Genomic DNA, 18,891 nt, shown 5'->3' with positions numbered 1-18,891 from the left:
AATCATCACTTTGAGATCTAACCAATAAGTCACACCATTATATTTATATCTTATTTTATTATAATGCTGAACATTAGTCAATTCGTCCCATCATTACCCTACTAATTATTTTTACTACTACTATACTATATACTATAGTCTATAAACTTCCACTCCACTACCACTGCTGCTTCTCACACACTACAGAGTGTGCAAAAATGTGAAAATTCACACCCAAAACTAAAAGAATTAACCACCACAAAATGGCTACCGCCGCCGCCTTCTCCCTCCGCGCTCTCCTCCTCTTATCCTTCACCCTCCGCCCCTTAGCCTCCACCCCCCAACCCCGCCGCATTCTCCACCAGCCCCTTCTCCCCCAGGAGTCCTCCCCCCCATCCCCGCCCCCCGCCCCCACGCCCCCACAATACCCCTTCACCTCTTCCGCCCCCGAAAGCTCCACCTCCCCTTTCTTCCAATCCTACCCCTCCCCCCCTCCGCCTCCCGGCCCCGCCTCCTTCGCCTCCTTCCCCGCCAACATCTCCTCCCTCACCGTCGCCGCCCCCTCCAAACCCAGCTCCAGCTCCTCCAAGCTCATCATCGCCGCCGTCGCTGCCGTCGTCGCCGCCATCACCGTCGTTTCCCTCGCCGTCTTCCTCCACCTCCGCCACCGCACTGCCTCCCGCCGATCGTCCTCCTTCGATCAATCGAAACCCCAAAACTCCGATACCAGCAGCGTGGTTTCGTTCAATCAGGCTCCGAATCGGCACCATATTCCGAAGCTCCAGAGACCTTCACAATCCAGCGCGGAGTTCCTCTACCTGGGCACTTTGGTCAATTCACATGCCCCCGCCCCCGCCCCCGCCGCCGCAGCTACAATCAACTTCAGTAATGCTGCTAATCCGCGGAAATTGGACTCGCCGGAGCTCCGCCCGTTGCCGCCGCTGAACATGCAGCGGCAGAACTTTGGTAACAGTGCCGAAGTTATTTCGAGTAAGGATGATGAGAGCGAAGAGTTTTACTCTCCTAAAGGTTCCATTAATGGCAGAGACAGCTCGATCGGCGCCGGATCAGCTTCTAGAAGAACTTTTCCCGTCGTGGAAGTCGAGGATTTCAATGGCTCCACTTCAAATTCTTCCTCTACTTACTCTTCTTCCCTCCCTGGATCGGGTTCTCCGGCGCGGTCTGCGTCCTTCACCCTTTCTCCGGCGAATAATCAGACCCCGATAAATTCGATGCCTAAATCGCCGGACTTAATCGAGATTCAAACTGTTGCTCCCTTGCCTCCGCAAATGCCGTCGCCACCGGAGGAGCTGGGTTCGGTGCTTCAGGAATCTGCATCGCCATCGAGCTCATCTTCACCGGAAAGGCATTCGACGAGGAGCGGTGAAATTTCTCCGAGAGATTCAAGTGTTTTAGATCAGAATTCGGAATCTCCGGCAATAATCAGTAGCCCTGTCCAGCATAACACCACTGGTGATCCAGCACCGCCGGAAACACGGGGTTTGGAGCTTCAGGCCTCGCCGTCGCCGCTAACTTCATCTTCACCTGAATCGTCGCCGAGGGATTCTAATGCTTCGGATCGGAATGTGGAATCTCCTTCAAGAAGTAACAGCACTCTCCAGCTTGAGCTGCATAACACTAATGATATCCCGACCTCGCCGGAGCTTCTGGAATTTGCGACGCCGTTGGCACTGAGTTCATCGCCGAGGAATTCGAATGTCTCGGATCAGAATTCGGAATCTCCAGTGCGAGATAGCAGTCTTCTCGAGCAAACTATTCCGGTTCCACCGCAAATACGAGGTCTAATTGCTCCAGAATCTTCACCGCCATCACCGTCAGGTTCATTATCGCCGGAAAGATGTTCGACGAAGAGTGCGGAATCATCGCCAAGAAACTCAAACGTTTCAGATCAGTTTGCGGAATCTCCGGTGAGAAGTAACAACCCTGTCCATAACAACTCCGCTGTAGCTCCACCACCGCCGACGGAATCTGCATCTGCGCTTATGCCGAACTTTAACGTTTGGAATTGGAATGTGGAATCTCCGGTGAGAAACAGCAGCCCTCAGCAACTGAGCACGGCTGAAGTGCCAACAGCGCCGGAGATACGATCGGAATCCACATTGCCTTTGTCCCCGGTTTCACTCTCACCGGAAAATTGCTTGAGGGGAAGAGAGGAATCATCTCCGAGGAATTCGGATGTTTCCGATCATATAGGAATCATCAGTTCTGAACCGCACAACTCAACTGCAGTTCCAACAGCAACGGAGATGGAAGCCATAATTTTACCGGAATCTGCATCGCATTTGGCCCAGGGTTCATACTCTCCGGGATTATACATGAGTAATGAGGAATCATCGCCGAGAAATTCAAATATTTCTGACCAGAACGTGGAATCTGTGGTGGGAATTATATACCCTGCAATGCACAATTCCGATGCGATTCCGGCATCACCGGTGATAGAAGCTTCGTTGTTGCCGGAATGTGCACCCCCGGTTGCCTTCAGTCCACCGTCTCCGGTGAGATATTTGAGTAGTGAGGAATCATCGCCCAGGAATTCAAATGTCTCTGATCAGAACGTGGAATCTCCAATGGGAATCAGCAGCCCTGCAAAGCACGATTCCGACGAAATTCCGACATCACTGAATATGGAAGCTTTAATGTTGCCGGAATCTGCATCACTGTCACCACTGGACTCACCTGCCCCAGATAATCTGTCCGGGAAAAATGAGGACACATCGCCTAGAATCTCAAACGCTTCCGATCAAGATGTTGAATCTCCGGTGATGCAAGATTTGGTGTTATCTTCACAGAATGTGGTGTCTCCGGCGAGAATCAACAGCCCCGAACTGCATAAACTGCAGCCGCCTTCGCCCATGAGCCCATCATCGCCGGAGAGACACCGGAGGGAAAGTGAAGAATCACTATCTACCATTTTGAATGATTTTGATCGGAAAATGGAATCTCGTCCACCATATATCCCTGTTCTCCTGGCATCTCTTGCGCCTCCTGCGCCGCCTGTTTCAGTCATCCCTCCGCCTCCACCTCCGCCCCCTCCTCAGAGTAAAGCATGGCTAAGCCCCACAACCCCAACTCCGGCAGCCAAGAATCCTCTGCAGCCACCCGCCTTGATCAATCCACTAAAACCAATTGGCTTCGAAGCTTCCACATCGATTTCTCCGATGCAGCTGCCCTCTGAAAATGATGAAGATGAGTTGAATTCGAAACCAAAATTGAAGGCATTGCACTGGGATAAAGTGAGAGCTAGTTCTGATAGGGAGATGGTGTGGGATCAACTCAAATGCAGTTCATTCAAGTACATTCCTCTCTGCTCTTTCTTCTTATCTTAGCTTTTCATTTTCCATGTAACTTATACGCGTACGTCCGTTTGCAGATTGAATGAGGAGATGATCGAGACGTTGTTTGTTGTCAACACTCCGAAACCAAATCCAAATGAAGCAACTAGATGGCAAGTTCTCCCCCCTCCGGGCCATGACAATGGTGATAAGGTTCTTGATCCGAAGAAATCGCAGAACATTGCTATCTTGTTGAAGGCACTCCATGTTACTGTAGACGAAGTTTGCGAAGGCCTTTTGGAAGGTATTCTATATCATTCCCTTCGCTTTATCTTCCATGAAAATTATGTGTTACATCTGGATTCAATAATCGCTTGTTTGGCCTTAAATACAGGCAATGCTGAAATTCTTGGGGCCGAACTTCTTGAGAGTCTGTTGAAGATGGCTCCGAGCAAGGAAGAGGAGCGTAAGCTGCGAGAATACAGAGACGATTCCCCTATCAAGCTTGGGGCCGCAGAGAGATTCTTGAAGGCGGTTGTTGACATACCTCATGCTTTCAAAAGAGTTGAAGCATTACTCTATGCATCCAATTTCGAATCCGAGGTTGACTACCTGAAAAAGTCATTTGCAACTTTGGAGGTACTATTTCGTATGAATCATTTTCACATAAGCTTTTGATTTCATTTCAAGTTTGTGTACGTATAATTATTGGTTTTTTGCATGTGGGATGATGTTGCAGGCAGCTTGCGAGGAGTTGAGGACAAGTAGGATGTTCCTGAAGCTTCTAGAAGCAGTGCTGAAGACCGGGAACCGGATGAACGTGGGAACAAACCGCGGTGATGCTCATGCATTCAAGCTCGACACTCTCCTCAAGCTCGTTGATGTCAAGGGAGCAGATGGGAAGACCACACTCCTGCATTTTGTCGTGCAGGAGATGATAAGGAGCGAAGGTGCGCGTCTCTCTGGTGAGCAGCAGGTGGTGGAGGAATGGTCGACAAACAATGATGCCAAATGCAGGAAACTCGGCCTCCAAGTCGTTTCAGAGCTCAGTTTGGAGCTTTCCAGCGTGAAGAAAGCTGCTGTGATGGATGCAGAAGTGCTCAGCACCTACGTCGCCAAGCTTGCAAAAGGGAACGCGAATGTGAAAGAGATTCTTGAGTTGAATCAAGCTGCATCCATGGATGAAAGCAGCAACAAATTCGCAGAGTTCATGAACAGCTTCACCAAGAATGCAGAAGAGGAAATTTGCAGGATTCAAGCACAAGAAAGCTTAGCTCTTTCTCTGGTGAAGGAGATAACTGAGTACTTCCATGGAAACTCTGCCATGGAGGAGCCTCATCCGTTCCGAATCTTCATGGTGGTCCGCGACTTCCTCACAGTCCTGGACCGCGTCTGCAAGGAAGTTGGGATGATCAATGAGCGAACCATCATCAGCTCCGCCCACAAATTTCCAGTCCCGGTTAATCCGATGCTGCAGCAGTCAACGGGGGCGTTTCATAGGCGGCAGCACGCCTCCTCGGATGATGAGAGCCTTCCCCTCAATGTTTAGGTGCGTATGAGACAGATTTTCGTGTTAGGCTTGTGGCTGTACAAATGTTGTCCGTGGGGAGAGAATTTGGGGGCTTTTGAGCATGTTTGCAGTCTTAATTTCTTAGATATTTGATTTTTGATATTGTGTAGTTATAACATATAGATGAATGAAAGGAATATTGGATACCTTTGGTTCTTATAGATATATATGTATATGAAGAAAATGAGTTTTATTATTGAACCTGTGATAATGGGAATCTCTCTGCTGTATTTCTTTTGTATAGCTTCTTGATTGAAGATTCAAGGTATGTTGCTCTAGTATACAAGCTCTAGGTATGGTGTAACCGAACCAAGCATTGTGCTCAATCTTGATACGTTTGTTGTCAAGCTGAGCCTTGAGCTTTATTTATCGAATGCTTCAAAGCTTACACACGAACGTTATTCAAGTCTAAATGAACTTTCTAAATCTAGATCTATATTTAGAATATTAATCATTTAAAAACGGACTATTTTACGCATGATACCATAATATATTCATTAGTTTCTAATAACAAATAAAGTTAATTAAAGACTTAATACAATTATTACTAATTATAGTATGGAAATACTTATTTGTTAAGCTAAGGAGCTTCGCTAAACGAGCTTTTATCGAGTCAAGATCCGAATAAAGAGCCAAGTTTCAAATAAGTCATGAATAGCTTTGTTCATTTATAGTCATAAGTATATGGGACTGTCAATAACCGAATGTTTTCTACATTTTCTTCAAAAAGCTAGACAAATATTTTACATACAACAGTAGAAGATCTAAAGCCTTCATTCTCTGTTCCAACTAAAATCCAACAAAAAATACCTTCTCTTCATAAGTAGTGACCAAATAGTTTCTGCATATCTGGAGATCTACAAAGAAACAGCAGCCTTTCGAGCAACAATTCTCCGCGCTTCCTCCTCTGTTGCAGGCACCACCTTCCTGATCGTGTGTCCGTTATTTCTCGCCTTCGCCTCAGGGCGAACGGTGAAGGTGAAGTACAGCGTATTCGACACCTGTAAATGAAATCAGCACATCTACTTTCACTAAGCAGTTCCACAAAACCATACATATTCTATGTAGCTCCATTTCTCCTACAAGGGCTTCGGTTTTACATAAATGACTCCAACAAAATGATAACAAAAAGCTTCCAAGAATTATAAATCAACAGAGCAAATCTTGTTTTTAGTTGAAAGTTGAAACCTACCTCGCTAGACCTGAGTTCAGGTCTGGTGACATGGGCAACGACTTCAACGTGGATTAGTGGTCGACCTGAATTCTCAGCTTCTGTGTACAAAACACATGATTTGAAACGCAAGAAATCTCCAACATCCACCTGCATAACCAATGGAACAATTAGCTCGTTTTTCAATTCAAGAGAACAAACGAAGCAAAGAAAACTAAAAGATCGTTCAACCTATTGTCCTAGCTTTCAAAGAAAATTGCAGCCATATCTAGGAAGGCTAAGGGTTAGTAGGTTTATCTGTTACGGATATCACGTCGTGGCATCTAGTGAGGCGAGTATGAAAACTATAACTTAAATTTAGCATCTCTTGCTATATCGAGGGCCCAAAACTGAAAAGGAATTAAGTTCATCATGAGACACTCACTGGTTTCAGAAAATCGACATGATCAGCTTCCACGAAAGATGGCATCATGCCTGCGAAAGCATAAGCTGTCGAGAAAGCCAATTCAAATGCTCGGTGCATCAGAAAACCGCCAAATATGCGACCATGGATGTTTCTTTGCTGAGGCTGACAAATTAACGAGTTCTCGAGGCAAGTATATTTGAGAAGAATACTGTCTCTATCCGCCAAGGCCGGCATGTCGCAGAAGATTCTTCCCTCGGCTAGTAAAGCTTCGAATCTATTCCTCTCCCCGTTCTCGATCACCCTTTCCTCATCTCTAAGTTTCCTTTTCCTCACTTTATTTTTTGCTTCTGCTGCTTCGTAGAGCAACTTCTCCCGTTCTGTTTCTGGAATGAGGCGATTCACTGGAGCAGCTCTACCCGTCTTGTAGTCACGAGCCACAAAGATGAAGTTGGCAGTCAGAGCGGTTTGGTCGGAAGTATCGGCTGTCTCTGTCTGAGTGACATCAAGCTGAATCTTGATAGACGAGCTGCCAACCCAAGTAACAGCACCGTCTATTTTGAGATCAGCATCAACGCTGATTGGCTTCTTCAACACGATTTTGTCAACAGAAGCAGTCACCAGACATAGTGGTCGAGTGGTGTTATCATCATCTGAACAGTGCTAAAAAGCAACAAAGAAAAAAGAAAGATTACAATAAGAGACAACGCAAGGTCCTGCAAGCTATCTGCTGGCATTGCAGCTTTGCTACTGAACAAACCATAATCGTGCAAGAACACAGGCAAGAAAATCACACACACACACTTCAAATCCTGCAAGCTATCTGCTGGCATTGCAACACATAGCTATTGGAAAAACCATAATCGTGCAAGAACACGGGGAAGATTATCACACACACACAACATTCTCCAAATCCTGCAAGCTATCTGCTAGCATTGCAAGGAGGGTACTGATAAAACTATAATCGTGAAAGAACACAGGAGATAATCACAAACACAGGGATGATAATAACACACACACACCTCAATCCTGCAAGCTATTTGCTGGCATTGCAATGTAGCTACTGATTCAACCATGATCATGCAAGAACCAGGGGAGATAATCACAAACACAGGCAATAAATAATAACACACACACACCTCAAATCCTGCAAGCTATCTGATGGCATTGGAACGTAGCTATTGATAAAATCATAACCGTGCAGTGCACGGAGAAGATAATTGTGTGCGCACACCACTATTCACTAACAATGAAATCCTCACATTCAGAATCACTAACAAAGAAATGTGCGAGAGCACACGGGAAATTCTCACATCCAGAATCTACTAGTCCTTAGACATAGCTTTAGCAAAGCACAAGAATTTAACCAAACAAAGAAAAAGCTAATATCGTCAGAAGCTACACATAATACACTAGTGGTGAATCACAAACTGAAATTGCTGTGTGTTTCAATCAAAAGACATAAAAACAAACAGAATTTAGAAAAAATTGCAAGAATCTGAAAGCAAAAAAGTAATGTTGGGAAAATGGTACCTTGACAGAAATGGTGCCAGCGAGAGCATCAAGGTCTTCGAGCAATTTGCCAATTCTGACCTCGTTCCAGGCATCCCTATACTGCTCCCTCAAGATGTAATCAGTGGAGAAGTTGTACAAAATGGTCATTCTACTCTGAGATGGGGTTCTGGTGAGCAATTCCGTTTGAGGAGGCGCATCGAGAGGGGGGTCCAGAAGCCTCTCAAAAATGCTCGATTTCGTTTCCCACAGAGCGATTGTCATCGGCGAATGGTACATTCCGGGCCACAAACTCAACGGCTTTTTTGTTGACGAATTATTTTCGATTTGGGCACTGGGACTGGAGAAAATCGGGATTGGGTTTGAGGGAGAAGAATCCTGCTCCATTCTTTTCAACTCGGATTTTTTCAAAAATTGATTCAATGCGGTAAGTTGGAAGATTTCAGTGCGATTTCAGGGCAGAGCAGTGGAATACTGAAAAATGCTGCTAATTTCTTCAAATACTACTAGTAGTATAAATTAAAACTGGTGGTAACTCATAACATGATATTTCACCATTTTTAATTTTTTTTTGGTTAAACATTAACAACGTCTTGAAGTACTAATCTTATTAAATTTATTTATGAAACTTTCTAAATGATTAATGAATATTGCAAAAAATAAAATTAATTAACAAGATACATGTTTTATTGATGGAAGACATAACAAAACTCGATAGCATTTGACAAACTCCATATGAATATACATAAATTGAGAATTTGAGTTCACTTTAGTGAATTGTCATATAAGGTGTTTGACTAAGCTTAATTTTAAAAAGGGTTAATTGTCTATAAATACATAAATATTATCTAAATTTTGATTTTTGACCAAATTTATTTTTTGATTAAAAAATACATAAATTTTAATATTTTTGAAATTTGACATGAACCGAAAGCCGACTAATAAATTGATTGTTTGAATTCTAATGGACAATCTGAAGATACTGTTAGAAAGCTCTAAACATTATCTTTCTAATTGTAGTATATTGTTGGGTTTTGATAATCGGAAGTGGCATAAAAATAGCATAAAAGTTGAGGTCAAGAAGTTCTATATTTTTTCTTTTTTATCCGACCATTTTCGGTGACCAAAACCTAACAATAGTTTTCCAATGATTAAAAAAATGGCATGAAAGTTGAGGTCAAGAAACTCAATAGTTTTTCAATTGTACCTTTAGATTGCCCATCATAATTCATATAGTCAAGTTATTGGCCAACAGACTTTTGGAGTCAGGTCAAATTCCAAAAAATTAAAACTTCATATATTTTTTGACCAAAAAATAGATCTGGTTAAAAATCAAAATTTGGACATAATTTGTGTATTTATAGGCAATTAACCCTTTAAAAAACTTATAAGTTTTGAAGCTTATAAAATATTTCAAAAGCTCATAAGATGTATTTTTAAGAACTTATTATAAGTTGTCAAAGTGTTTAGATAATTAAGTTTACAAGTTAGAGAGAAAAAATCTTTGTTAAAAAGAATAATTTTTTTTAAAATAAATCTTTTATTTTATGATGAAAATAAAAAAATCATAGATAAGTTATTTTGTAAAATGAATTTTTCTTATAAGATAATGAGAAAATAAGTTGGGTAGAACAACTTATTTTTTGCGGAATTTATAAAATTTTATAACTTATTTTTATAACTTATAACCTCTTTAAAAACTTATTTTACCAATTATTTTAAAGGAGTTACAACCTTCTAAACAACTTATAAGTAATTTTAAAGAGCTTATAAGCTGAGCCAAACACCCTCTTATTAGGATTAAATGCAAAGTTGAAATATAAAAAGAGAGTGTTGAGCTATGTTTTAATAAGTTAATTATTGTGTATTTTTCATGGATTGATCGTAATATATAGAAACAGTTGCATCTAAATTAGAAACTAAAAAACTATACCAACAATACATAATACAACAAACTCTCCAATAGCTGAGCGGGCCGACCGACCTCTAATTTTTGAGCTCAACATCGAGTCGAGCCAAAACAATTTTGACAGCTCTACAAATTCAATGCACTGCGCGATAAAAGCGAACAAATATTTCATTCAAATCATTACAAAACAATTTGTAATGTAATAAGTGTTGAAGTTGAATGGTGTACAAAGAAACATAAAACGACATGGCTTCACCTGAGACACATTCACACTCTCACTAAACATGGCTCCTTGATCGTTCATTTCCTAAGTTCATCATACTCGTATCTATTTTCATTCTTTCAAATAAATTTTGTAGTCAGACTCCAATCATATCAATTACAAATGAAGTATAAAATCTAAAATGGGGACATTGGGGATTATAATTACTGATGATAAATTGGATATCATAGATGGTTTCCCATTTCAATCAAAAACAGATAGATGTAATTTGGTACGAGTTTCTTGACCTTATCAAAGAGAACACTATCGCGTCCTTCCGTTGCCAAACTCTTGAAGCAGCATCGAGAAAGTCTTGAATTATTCTCTTCCATGATTGGCAATGTATAAAGCCCCTAGAGTTCATCTCTTCCAAGAGTGGTTTTGCATCATCCATCTTGTTTGTTTTGAGTAGACCTTGAACAAAAGTATTGTACGCCACTCTATCAGGCAAGAAACCTTTGTCTACCATTTGAATCAGTAAGTCCAGTGCCTCCTCTATCCGCCTTTTTCCTGCAAAGTGCACCAATAAGGATTGTATATGTTACGACAGTAGCCTGCAAACCTTTGGATGGAAGCTCGTCAAAAAGATCTTTTGCCCTGTCAACTTTATTCACATTGCACAATTCCTCAATTAGAACATTGTGTGTTACTATGTTGGGAATCATAGGAAAGTTAACAACCGATCTACCTTAAATACAAAAGATTCAGAATCAATGCCGCAAATGCTGATGGAATCGCCATGGTCGGACTTCTCCTTCGAGCTCAGAGGTATGAAGAGAGCGCAGACTCTTATGCTTGGCATTTGCCTCCTTCCATTTGGAGATCACAGATCTAAACAAGACTATCATCGATCGACGGCGATCAGCTTGCCCTCAACGTATTGCTTTGAAACAAAAACTTGACGCTTCAATTGCTAAGAAGAACCATACCCTCAAAATTACGGCTGCCTATGAGAGAGAAAGTTGATCTGCTGGAGGTTTTGGTGAAGTTTCCGCAAAAAATTACAAGAGTTATCTTCTGAAGCAGTTTTTTTACTAGAGTTACCTTCCATATATTTAAAAATCAAATAAAATAAAACAATATAAACCATTAGATATGCCAAATCCAAAGGCTAAGATTGATTCTCTATTCTTAAAATACTCGCGACTGATCCATTCTCTATATATATATTGATCGTAAATGTCAAATGCACAAATTAAAATTGGTAATTATAACCGCTAAACCTTCCAATGAGATTAAAACATCTTCAAAAAAGAGATTCAACAGAGAGAGAGTAAAAATAAAAAACAATTGCCGCCAACTCTCTCTAAAAAGTAAAAACAAAAAGAAAAAAAAAACATTAATCTTCATCAACCACTGCTGCTTCCATGCGTTCTCGATATTTTTTTTCTTTCTTGCTTGCATGTCCAAAAACGCAGCGGGCTGGCCCAATCCCTCCACATACCTAAGTAATGAAACTAAATCCTGCTTTTTTACCATATCTTTAGGGGTGATTCTTTCATAGGCCCCATTTTATTTCAGCCCCTTTTTAAAATATTAATAATAAATTAATTAAAAATTTACTATTTTACCCTATGTTGTATAGCCCCAAATTATATTAAATTTTAAATTAATTTATCACTCCAATTTCTTTTCAATTTCTTTTTACTAATATTGTGTATTAGTAGTTCGTAGCCCCAATTTCTTATACAATACATCTTACAAAAACACCAAATTGATTATTGATCGACTTAAAAAAAAAAGTTGATTACTGGTAATTATTGCTAAACTTTTATAAAAACAAAGGAAAAAAAAGTAAAACTTTAGATTGTAGTCAACTGTTGCGTCTTTGAACAATTGATTGTTGGTTTCAAATCTTCATGAGAATAAACTTTTTTTTGGAAGATTCATGAGAATAAATTGGATGCACCTTTTCATTTCATTCATAAGTAGGGATGTCAATCGGGCCAGCCCACTCGGTTTCGGGTCAGCCCATTCGGTTTCGGGTTATTTTTGGTTCGGGCTAGTCGGTTTTTTTATTTTTCGGGCTAAAAATTTTCGACCCTAACCCTAACCCACTCGATTTCGGGCTAGCCCGTTCGGGCCCACAAATTTGCGATTTTTTTTATATGTTTAACTTTTCTTATAGAGAATCATATTTTTATAATAAAAATATGTCATATTTTTTAAATCAAGACATTTCACCTTAGTTTAGATACAAAAATTAGTGTTAGTTTAATATAAGTTTACATAATATCTAACTTTTAACTTCGTTTCCGATAAAATTGTATATAGATTTAACATAAATGACTATCTTTCTTTGACTTTTATATCATAGATGTTTGTTATTAACCGCTGGAAAAAATCAAAACATATTCTACAAGCATCAAAATGTTATTATCAAATTAAAAAGTAAAGTATCAAAGTTTAAAAATCAATTATTAAGAAAGTGTTCGGTTAATCGGGCCAACCCACTCGGGCTCGGGCTATTTTCGGTTCGGGTCATTCGGGCTAATTTTTTTTCGGGCTAAAATTTTTCAGCCCTAACCCTATTTTTTTATCGGTCTATTCGGGTCGACCCGTCGGTTTCGGGTTTTTTTGACATCCCTATTCATAAGCGCTCAAAATTGCGGCTTATGAACAATTAATTTCTGGTTTCAAACCTTAATAAGGCAACAAAACTTTGATGCACCTTTTCATTCATAGGCGCTCATCACTACCTTATCGCATTAAAGGCGCCGCTCAAGAACAATTAATTTAATTAGCAATACAAGGCGTAATATTAAAAATCAAACTGTACTTATAAAGAATTAGAATAACAGACGTCTGTTCGAAATATGTTCTGTAGACATACCTGTAGTATAGTATCTTTGATTTTAGATTTTTCATATAATATTTCCATCATAGAACTATAAAGAAGTTTGAGATTATAAGAAAAAATCAGGAAAATTAATCGACCTTGATATTTGTATTTGATTATTTCATGTGGTTCTCAGAATTTTGAATTCGGAGCTATACAGTTCTTTCTAGGGTTTATATATAGTGGGGCTATAAATATTTTCAGGTTACGATAGAGGCTATATGTGTTTATTCTTTCAGATTTATTTACATTTAATTTGGGGGCTATAAAATATAGGGTAATATAGTAAATTTTTAATTAATTATTATCAGTATTTTAAAAATGGGCTGTAAGGAGTAAAATGGGGGCTGTGAATAGAATCACCCTATCTTTAGATATAACACGAGGACTCACCTTCCGGATTAATTTATCGAACACGGTGTAAGAGTGAAGCTCAAACGGATTTTTTCCACCAGATAAATGCATTGAAGCGAGTCTGTGACTACATTGGTTACTGTTTCATTGTCTGTCAATGCCTCGATCATATAGAGGAGGGCACCTTTGCCGTCTCGAATAGAGCGTTTGATATCTAGAATATCTGAAAGGAAATGATCCATTGGGAAATCTCTTTCCAAGACCTCCAGCGAATTCACATCAATATAAGCCCAAAGCCTTTCCATTCTAATATGAGTGTCGGTGTACAGTCTCTTTAGTACTGAATGAGCTATCTCGTACGCATTCATCTCTGCTGGAGCTTCATCTTCACCCTCCTCTGCAGCATCTTCATCTTCACCCTCTGCTGGAGCTTCATCTTCACCCTCCTCTGCAACATCTTCATCTTCACCCTCCTCTGCAGCATCTTCATCTTCACCCTCTGCTAGGGTTGTCAAACGTTGCGGGCTGGGCCAACCTGGCCCAACCCAGCGGGCCTAGGCAATTTTTTGGGCCGGGTCAGGCCGGCCCAAAATTTCAGCGAGCCTCAAAAAATGAAGTCCAGCCCAGCCCTATACGGGCCGTCGGGCTGGTCTGGCCAAAACGGGCCAAAAAATTGATAAATTAATAAAAATATATTTTTTTTACTTCCAAAAATTAATAAATTAAATCAAATTTAAAGAAAAAAATTGAAGAAAAAATCGATGAAACAAATAAAAACCACCAAAATAATAATACAAAAATATTACTCTCTTTCAAGTCGAAATAAAGTAAAAGGACCACCAAAACGTTTGAAAGCTTAATCATGTTCGTAAGATGTTGAATTAGAAAAGAATATATTTTTATAATGATTAGTAGACTAAGAGTCTAAGACTAGTAGATTAGAGAAATATAATTAAATGATGATTTAAAAATTCTAATTGGCTAATTATTACTCCCTTCGTCCCACGAATCTTGACACGTTTGGTTTCGGCACGGGAATTAAGAAGTTGTAGATTATTGTTATAAGTGTTTAGTTAATAAAGTATAAAAGTGATAAAGTAGGAGAGAAAATGTAATAAAAGTGATAAAGTATGAGAGAGAATGTAGTAATTATTACTCCCTCCGTTCGTCAAAAGTGGACCACTTTTACTATATTGAGCGTCCGCAAAGAGTGTACCATTTTACTTTTATAGAAATGGTCCCACCATCCACTTTAATCTTTTATCCTTACAAACACTCTTTATTTACAAAAAAGCCACCCCAAATTCAATTTCAACCACACATCTCATAAAGTGGTGGGACCCTTTCTCCACTACATCAAAATCATCATCAATTTTATTAAATCCCGTGCCTAGCCAAAGTGGTCCACTTTGGCGGACGGAGGGAGTACCTTATTTGGAAATGTGTCAAGATTCGTGGCCGCCCAAAAAGGAATACGTGTCAAGATTCTTGGGACGGAGGGAGTACTTATTAGACTTATTTTAGTTATTATATTGGAAAAAACACCTATTTTCTATAAACTAACCGACTGGGCCAATTTGGCCCGCGGGCCGCGTGGTCCGACGGGCTGCATTGGTCGGGCCAGATAGACCCAGTTTTTTTTTGGCCTAAAAAATCCTAGCTCAGCCCAGCCAAAACTACAGGCCCATTTTGACAGCTCTACCCTCGGCTGCATCTTCATCTTCACCCTCCGCTGCAACATCTTCATATTCACCCTCTTCTGCAACATCTTTGCTCTTCTCTGCATCTTCATCTTCACTTATCTCTGCATCATCTTTCTTCTCTGACCAATCTTACAAAAAGCTTTGACAAGATTCTAGCTTTTCGTGCAGGGATTGGTGCCAATGGTTCGTCCATTTAACCAGAAAATCCGCCGCGAACGTCTTATCAAGAAGCCACTTCTACTCAAAGTAGAATCGCTTGGACCCATTTCCTGGTACCAGCCTATCATCTCGTGTGTTCAGGGATAAGAGGAGTGGTGTATGATCAGACCCATGCGGATCAAGAGCTTTGACCGTGGATAACTCGAAGACGCCATCCACCATCCCGTTGCATAGAAACTTCTCCAACACTAAGAACCGAGCTTCATTCCCTTTTCTTTGATTGTTCCATGTAAAAGCCGAGTCACATGGCAGAATTTTTAATCCACAGTATCGCAAAGCAGAGTTAAAGTCTCTCATCTAAGCCCACGATCTCTTGCTTCTTTCACAGCTTTCTGCCCGAGTTGTAATCTCGTTGAAATCACCACCAAGGAGCCAAGGGATATCCATCGAACCACTACAAGCGAGCCTTTTTAAAAGGGACCAAGAATGATGCCGCTTTTGCACGTCAAGATTACCGTAGAAACCTGTAAATCTCAAGAGAGAATCATTAATGTTAATCACCGAATCAGTGTGACCATCTGAGTAATTGTTGATCGTAACTGAGCAAGGGTCCTTTGAGTTTTAAAGTTTGAATTTACAACTAAAAATATTAGTTGTGAATTCACAACTAGAAATATTGTTAGTCGTGAATTCAAGTTTAAAACTTGAATTCACAACTACGAATATTGTTAGTCGTGAATTCAAGTTTTAAAACTCAAATTCACGACTACTTGAATTCACAACAACCAATAGAGTTCGTTGTGAATTCGAGATTTAAAACTCAAATTCACAAGTAGCACTAGCAATTCAGTCGTGAATTCATCAAACTGGAATTCACAACCAAAACAACTAGTTGCGAATTTGAGCTTTAAAACTCAAATTTACAACCATCACTAACGATTCAGTTGTGAATTCATCGAGCTGGTTGTGAATTTTAGTTTTAGTTGTGAATTCAAAAATATTAAGTGGACTATCATTCTTAAGCTGATTTCCTTTGTTTTCAAGCTGAATATGCCAAATAAAGTGATCGTTGATATGAAAGGTTGGTGTTGTCATACCAGCAACTGTTTTCAAGATTACATAGGAAGTGTCCACAATTGAATTAGACATCCCTAACACATTGAACATTCCTGATGTTAGTAGTGGTAGAGTAAAGAAAGCGAATCAACAGGAAGTTAATTGAAAGACGAATACTTCTTAATGAAGTCCCCAGAACGAGAGGTACTGTCACAACGTAAAGCCGTTAATCACAAAAATATATTCTCTACCCTAATTCTGCAGGGAAGGCCTAATAAATACTAACTCCTACTAAGGCCCATGTAGAAGATAGAGGCCCGCAAAACTTAACCAACAAGAAAACATAATAAACAATAAATAAAAAGATAATTATAGTTCAAATCTTCCAGCTAGACTGCAGGAGCCCCAGACTTGCGTCTAGTATAAAATTTTATGCCGCCACTCCGTGCTCCACTATCAATTGCACTCTTCGGCGAAACAGCCTTGTCCTCAAGGCTGAAATTCGGAAACTGCCCTTTCATCTCTGCAACATCCACCCACGAACTCTCTTCTGGACCTAACCCTTGCCACTGAACCAAGACCTGCTCCACCTCAGCCCCGTTACGTTGTAAGAAACGGCGCTGTGTTACAGCATCCGAAAGATATGGAGGATCCACTGCCAGCAGCTCTTCTGGTAGGGTCGGGGAGGCAGTCACCTGACCGACAACAGGTTTTAGCAAGGAAACATGGAAGACCGGGTGCACCTTGGACCCCACAGGAAGTTTCAATCGGTACGCCACTGCCCCAATCCGTGCATCCACTTCAAATGGCCCAAAGAAACGCGGCGCCAACTTAGCATGCGCGGGTGAAAATAAACTCTGCTGCCTATAAGGACGGAATTTGAGGTAGACCTTGTCCTCCACTAGAAACTCTAAAGGACGGCGATGCTTGTTAGCCTCGCGAAGCATGCGTTGTTGTGCTCGCTCTAAATGTACCCGCAATTAAGCCAATATGTCATCCCTCTCTCGAAGAGAATCTACTAAGGCCTGCACACGAACTTCCCAGGTAAAAACGGAATGAGGGCTGGTGGTGGTCTGCCGTAGACAGCTTCAAATGGAGTCATTCCGGCACTTGACTGAAATCCAGTATTAAAACAAAACTCTGCCCAAGCCAACCATTTTCCCCAGCTTTTTGGTCTCTCCGACGCAAAACAACGCAAATAAGTTTCCAAACAACGATTCATAACCTTCGTCTGCCCATCTGTCTCTGGATGGTAGGCCGAGCTTATGCGCAAGGTAGTACCCGTTCTCTTAAACAACTCTCTCCAAAATGAACTTAAAAATATAGGATCACGGTCAGACACGATAGATCCCGGCATTCCATGTAATCGCACCACCTCTCGAGCGAAGAGTTCTGCCGCAGTCCTTGCTGTAAATGGGTGACGCAGCCCCATAAAATGGCAATATTTGGAAAGACGATCCACTACGACAAGAATGCAGTCAAATCCACCAGAACGAGGGAGTCCTGTAATGAAATCCATGCTAATATCCTCCCACACTCGATCTGGAATAGGAAGTGGATTTAGCAGACTCGCGGGGCTCTTCGTCTCATACTTATTCCGCTGGCAAACATCACAAGCTGCCACCAATGAAGTGATCGACTTCATCATTCCAGTCCAATAAAGATTTGCAGCCAACCGACGATAAGTCCTGAAAGCTCCCGAATGACCACCCGAAGGGGTTGCGTGGAATTCAGTAAAGAGTTTTGAAATCCAAGGCGAGTCAGCGGGCAGCACAACTCGGCCTTTATAAAACAACGTACCCTGCGAGTAACTGTAATGTTTTGGCGCCTCCTGGCCTGCTTCAAGTGCCTCGATGATCCGAGACAGCCGCGGATCTGCCTTCACGGCGTCTTGAAGTGAGCTCCAATCTAGCCAATGTGGTGCTGTGACCGCCGCTAGCTCCACTTCCTCATCTCGACGAGAAAGGGCATCTACTGCTTTATTCAGTCGCCCTTCCTTATAGGTTATTTCAAAATCGAATCCCAACAGTTTGGCTGCCCAGTTCTGCTGAGCTGGGGTTGTGGAAGTTTGCGATAACAATTATCTAAGGCTCCTTTGATCTGTACGGACCACAAATCTCCGCCCCAATAAATAAGACCGCCAGTGTTGGACTGCGAGGACTAGCGCCATGAGTTCCTTTTCATATGCTGACTTGGATAGTAATCTTCCAGATAAACTCTTGCTAAAATATGCAATGGGTTGTCGCTCTTGCATCAATACGGCTCTGATCCCTCGCCCTGATGCATCACATTCAAACTCAAAGGGTCGAGAAAAATCTGACATGTGCAGAACATGAGCGGTAGTCAATGCTTGTTTGAGGGTTTGAAAGGCAGCCTCGGCCTCAGAAAGCCAGTGCCACGATTTCTGACCATCATTTTTTAACAATGCTGTCAATGGGGCCGCAAGTTTGCCATAATCGCAAATAAAGCGATGATAGTAACTCGTGAGACCGAGAAAACCACGTAACCCTCGGAGGGATGTGGGTGTTGGCCACTTCAAAACCGCTCCAACTTTAGAAGGATCCATTTGCACGCCCTTGCTGGACACAATATGACCCAAATACTCGACTTGTGAATGCCCAATCACACACTTCTGCGGGTTAATTACTAAGGAGTGATTACTAAGAATAGTGAGTACTAGT

The 18,891-nt window shown here is 41.1% G+C and overlaps 3 protein-coding genes across 3 annotated transcripts in view; 1 reads left to right on the top strand and 2 right to left on the bottom strand.

Moving 5' to 3' along the window:
- LOC130992114 (nucleolar complex-associated protein 2) overlaps positions 1–18,891 on the bottom strand; it is an 884,658-nt gene that overhangs the window by 641,849 nt on the left and 223,918 nt on the right. The gene's annotated exons all lie outside the window — the stretch shown is intronic.
- LOC130992103 (formin-like protein 1) lies at positions 135–5,038 on the top strand. Its single transcript, XM_057916598.1, has 4 exons — positions 135–3,292; positions 3,371–3,576; positions 3,667–3,911; positions 4,012–5,038. The coding sequence occupies exons 1-4, from the start codon at positions 243–245 to the stop codon at positions 4,819–4,821; spliced, it is 4,311 nt and encodes a 1,436-aa protein (XP_057772581.1). The 5' UTR covers positions 135–242; the 3' UTR covers positions 4,822–5,038.
- LOC130992141 (acyl-coenzyme A thioesterase 2, chloroplastic-like) lies at positions 5,480–8,437 on the bottom strand. Its single transcript, XM_057916667.1, has 4 exons — positions 7,950–8,437; positions 6,438–7,079; positions 6,035–6,163; positions 5,480–5,843 (listed from the first exon to the last, which is right to left on the bottom strand). The coding sequence occupies exons 1-4, from the start codon at positions 8,313–8,315 to the stop codon at positions 5,700–5,702; spliced, it is 1,281 nt and encodes a 426-aa protein (XP_057772650.1). The 5' UTR covers positions 8,316–8,437; the 3' UTR covers positions 5,480–5,699.

This window comes from Salvia miltiorrhiza, chromosome 7 (assembly GCF_028751815.1).
Source record: "Salvia miltiorrhiza cultivar Shanhuang (shh) chromosome 7, IMPLAD_Smil_shh, whole genome shotgun sequence".
Classification (NCBI taxonomy): domain Eukaryota; kingdom Viridiplantae; phylum Streptophyta; class Magnoliopsida; order Lamiales; family Lamiaceae; genus Salvia; species Salvia miltiorrhiza.
The sequence above is the reverse complement of the archived record's forward strand: the minus strand, read 5'-3'. Positions and strand labels throughout refer to the sequence as shown.

Excerpts from the sequence above, each read along its gene's own strand:
- LOC130992103 (XM_057916598.1), top strand. The coding sequence starts at position 243 with ATGGCTACCGCCGCCGCCTTCTCCCTCCGCGCTCTCCTCCTCTTATCC. Across the intron at positions 3,577-3,666 it reads TTGCGAAGGCCTTTTGGAAG|GCAATGCTGAAATTCTTGGG; the intron begins GTATTCTATATC and ends CCTTAAATACAG. Across the intron at positions 3,912-4,011 it reads AGTCATTTGCAACTTTGGAG|GCAGCTTGCGAGGAGTTGAG; the intron begins GTACTATTTCGT and ends ATGATGTTGCAG.
- LOC130992141 (XM_057916667.1), bottom strand. The coding sequence starts at position 8,315 with ATGGAGCAGGATTCTTCTCCCTCAAACCCAATCCCGATTTTCTCCAGT. Across the intron at positions 7,080-7,949 it reads CTGGCACCATTTCTGTCAAG|CACTGTTCAGATGATGATAA; the intron begins GTACCATTTTCC and ends GTTGCTTTTTAG. Across the intron at positions 5,844-6,034 it reads CTGAACTCAGGTCTAGCGAG|GTGTCGAATACGCTGTACTT; the intron begins GTAGGTTTCAAC and ends TTTCATTTACAG.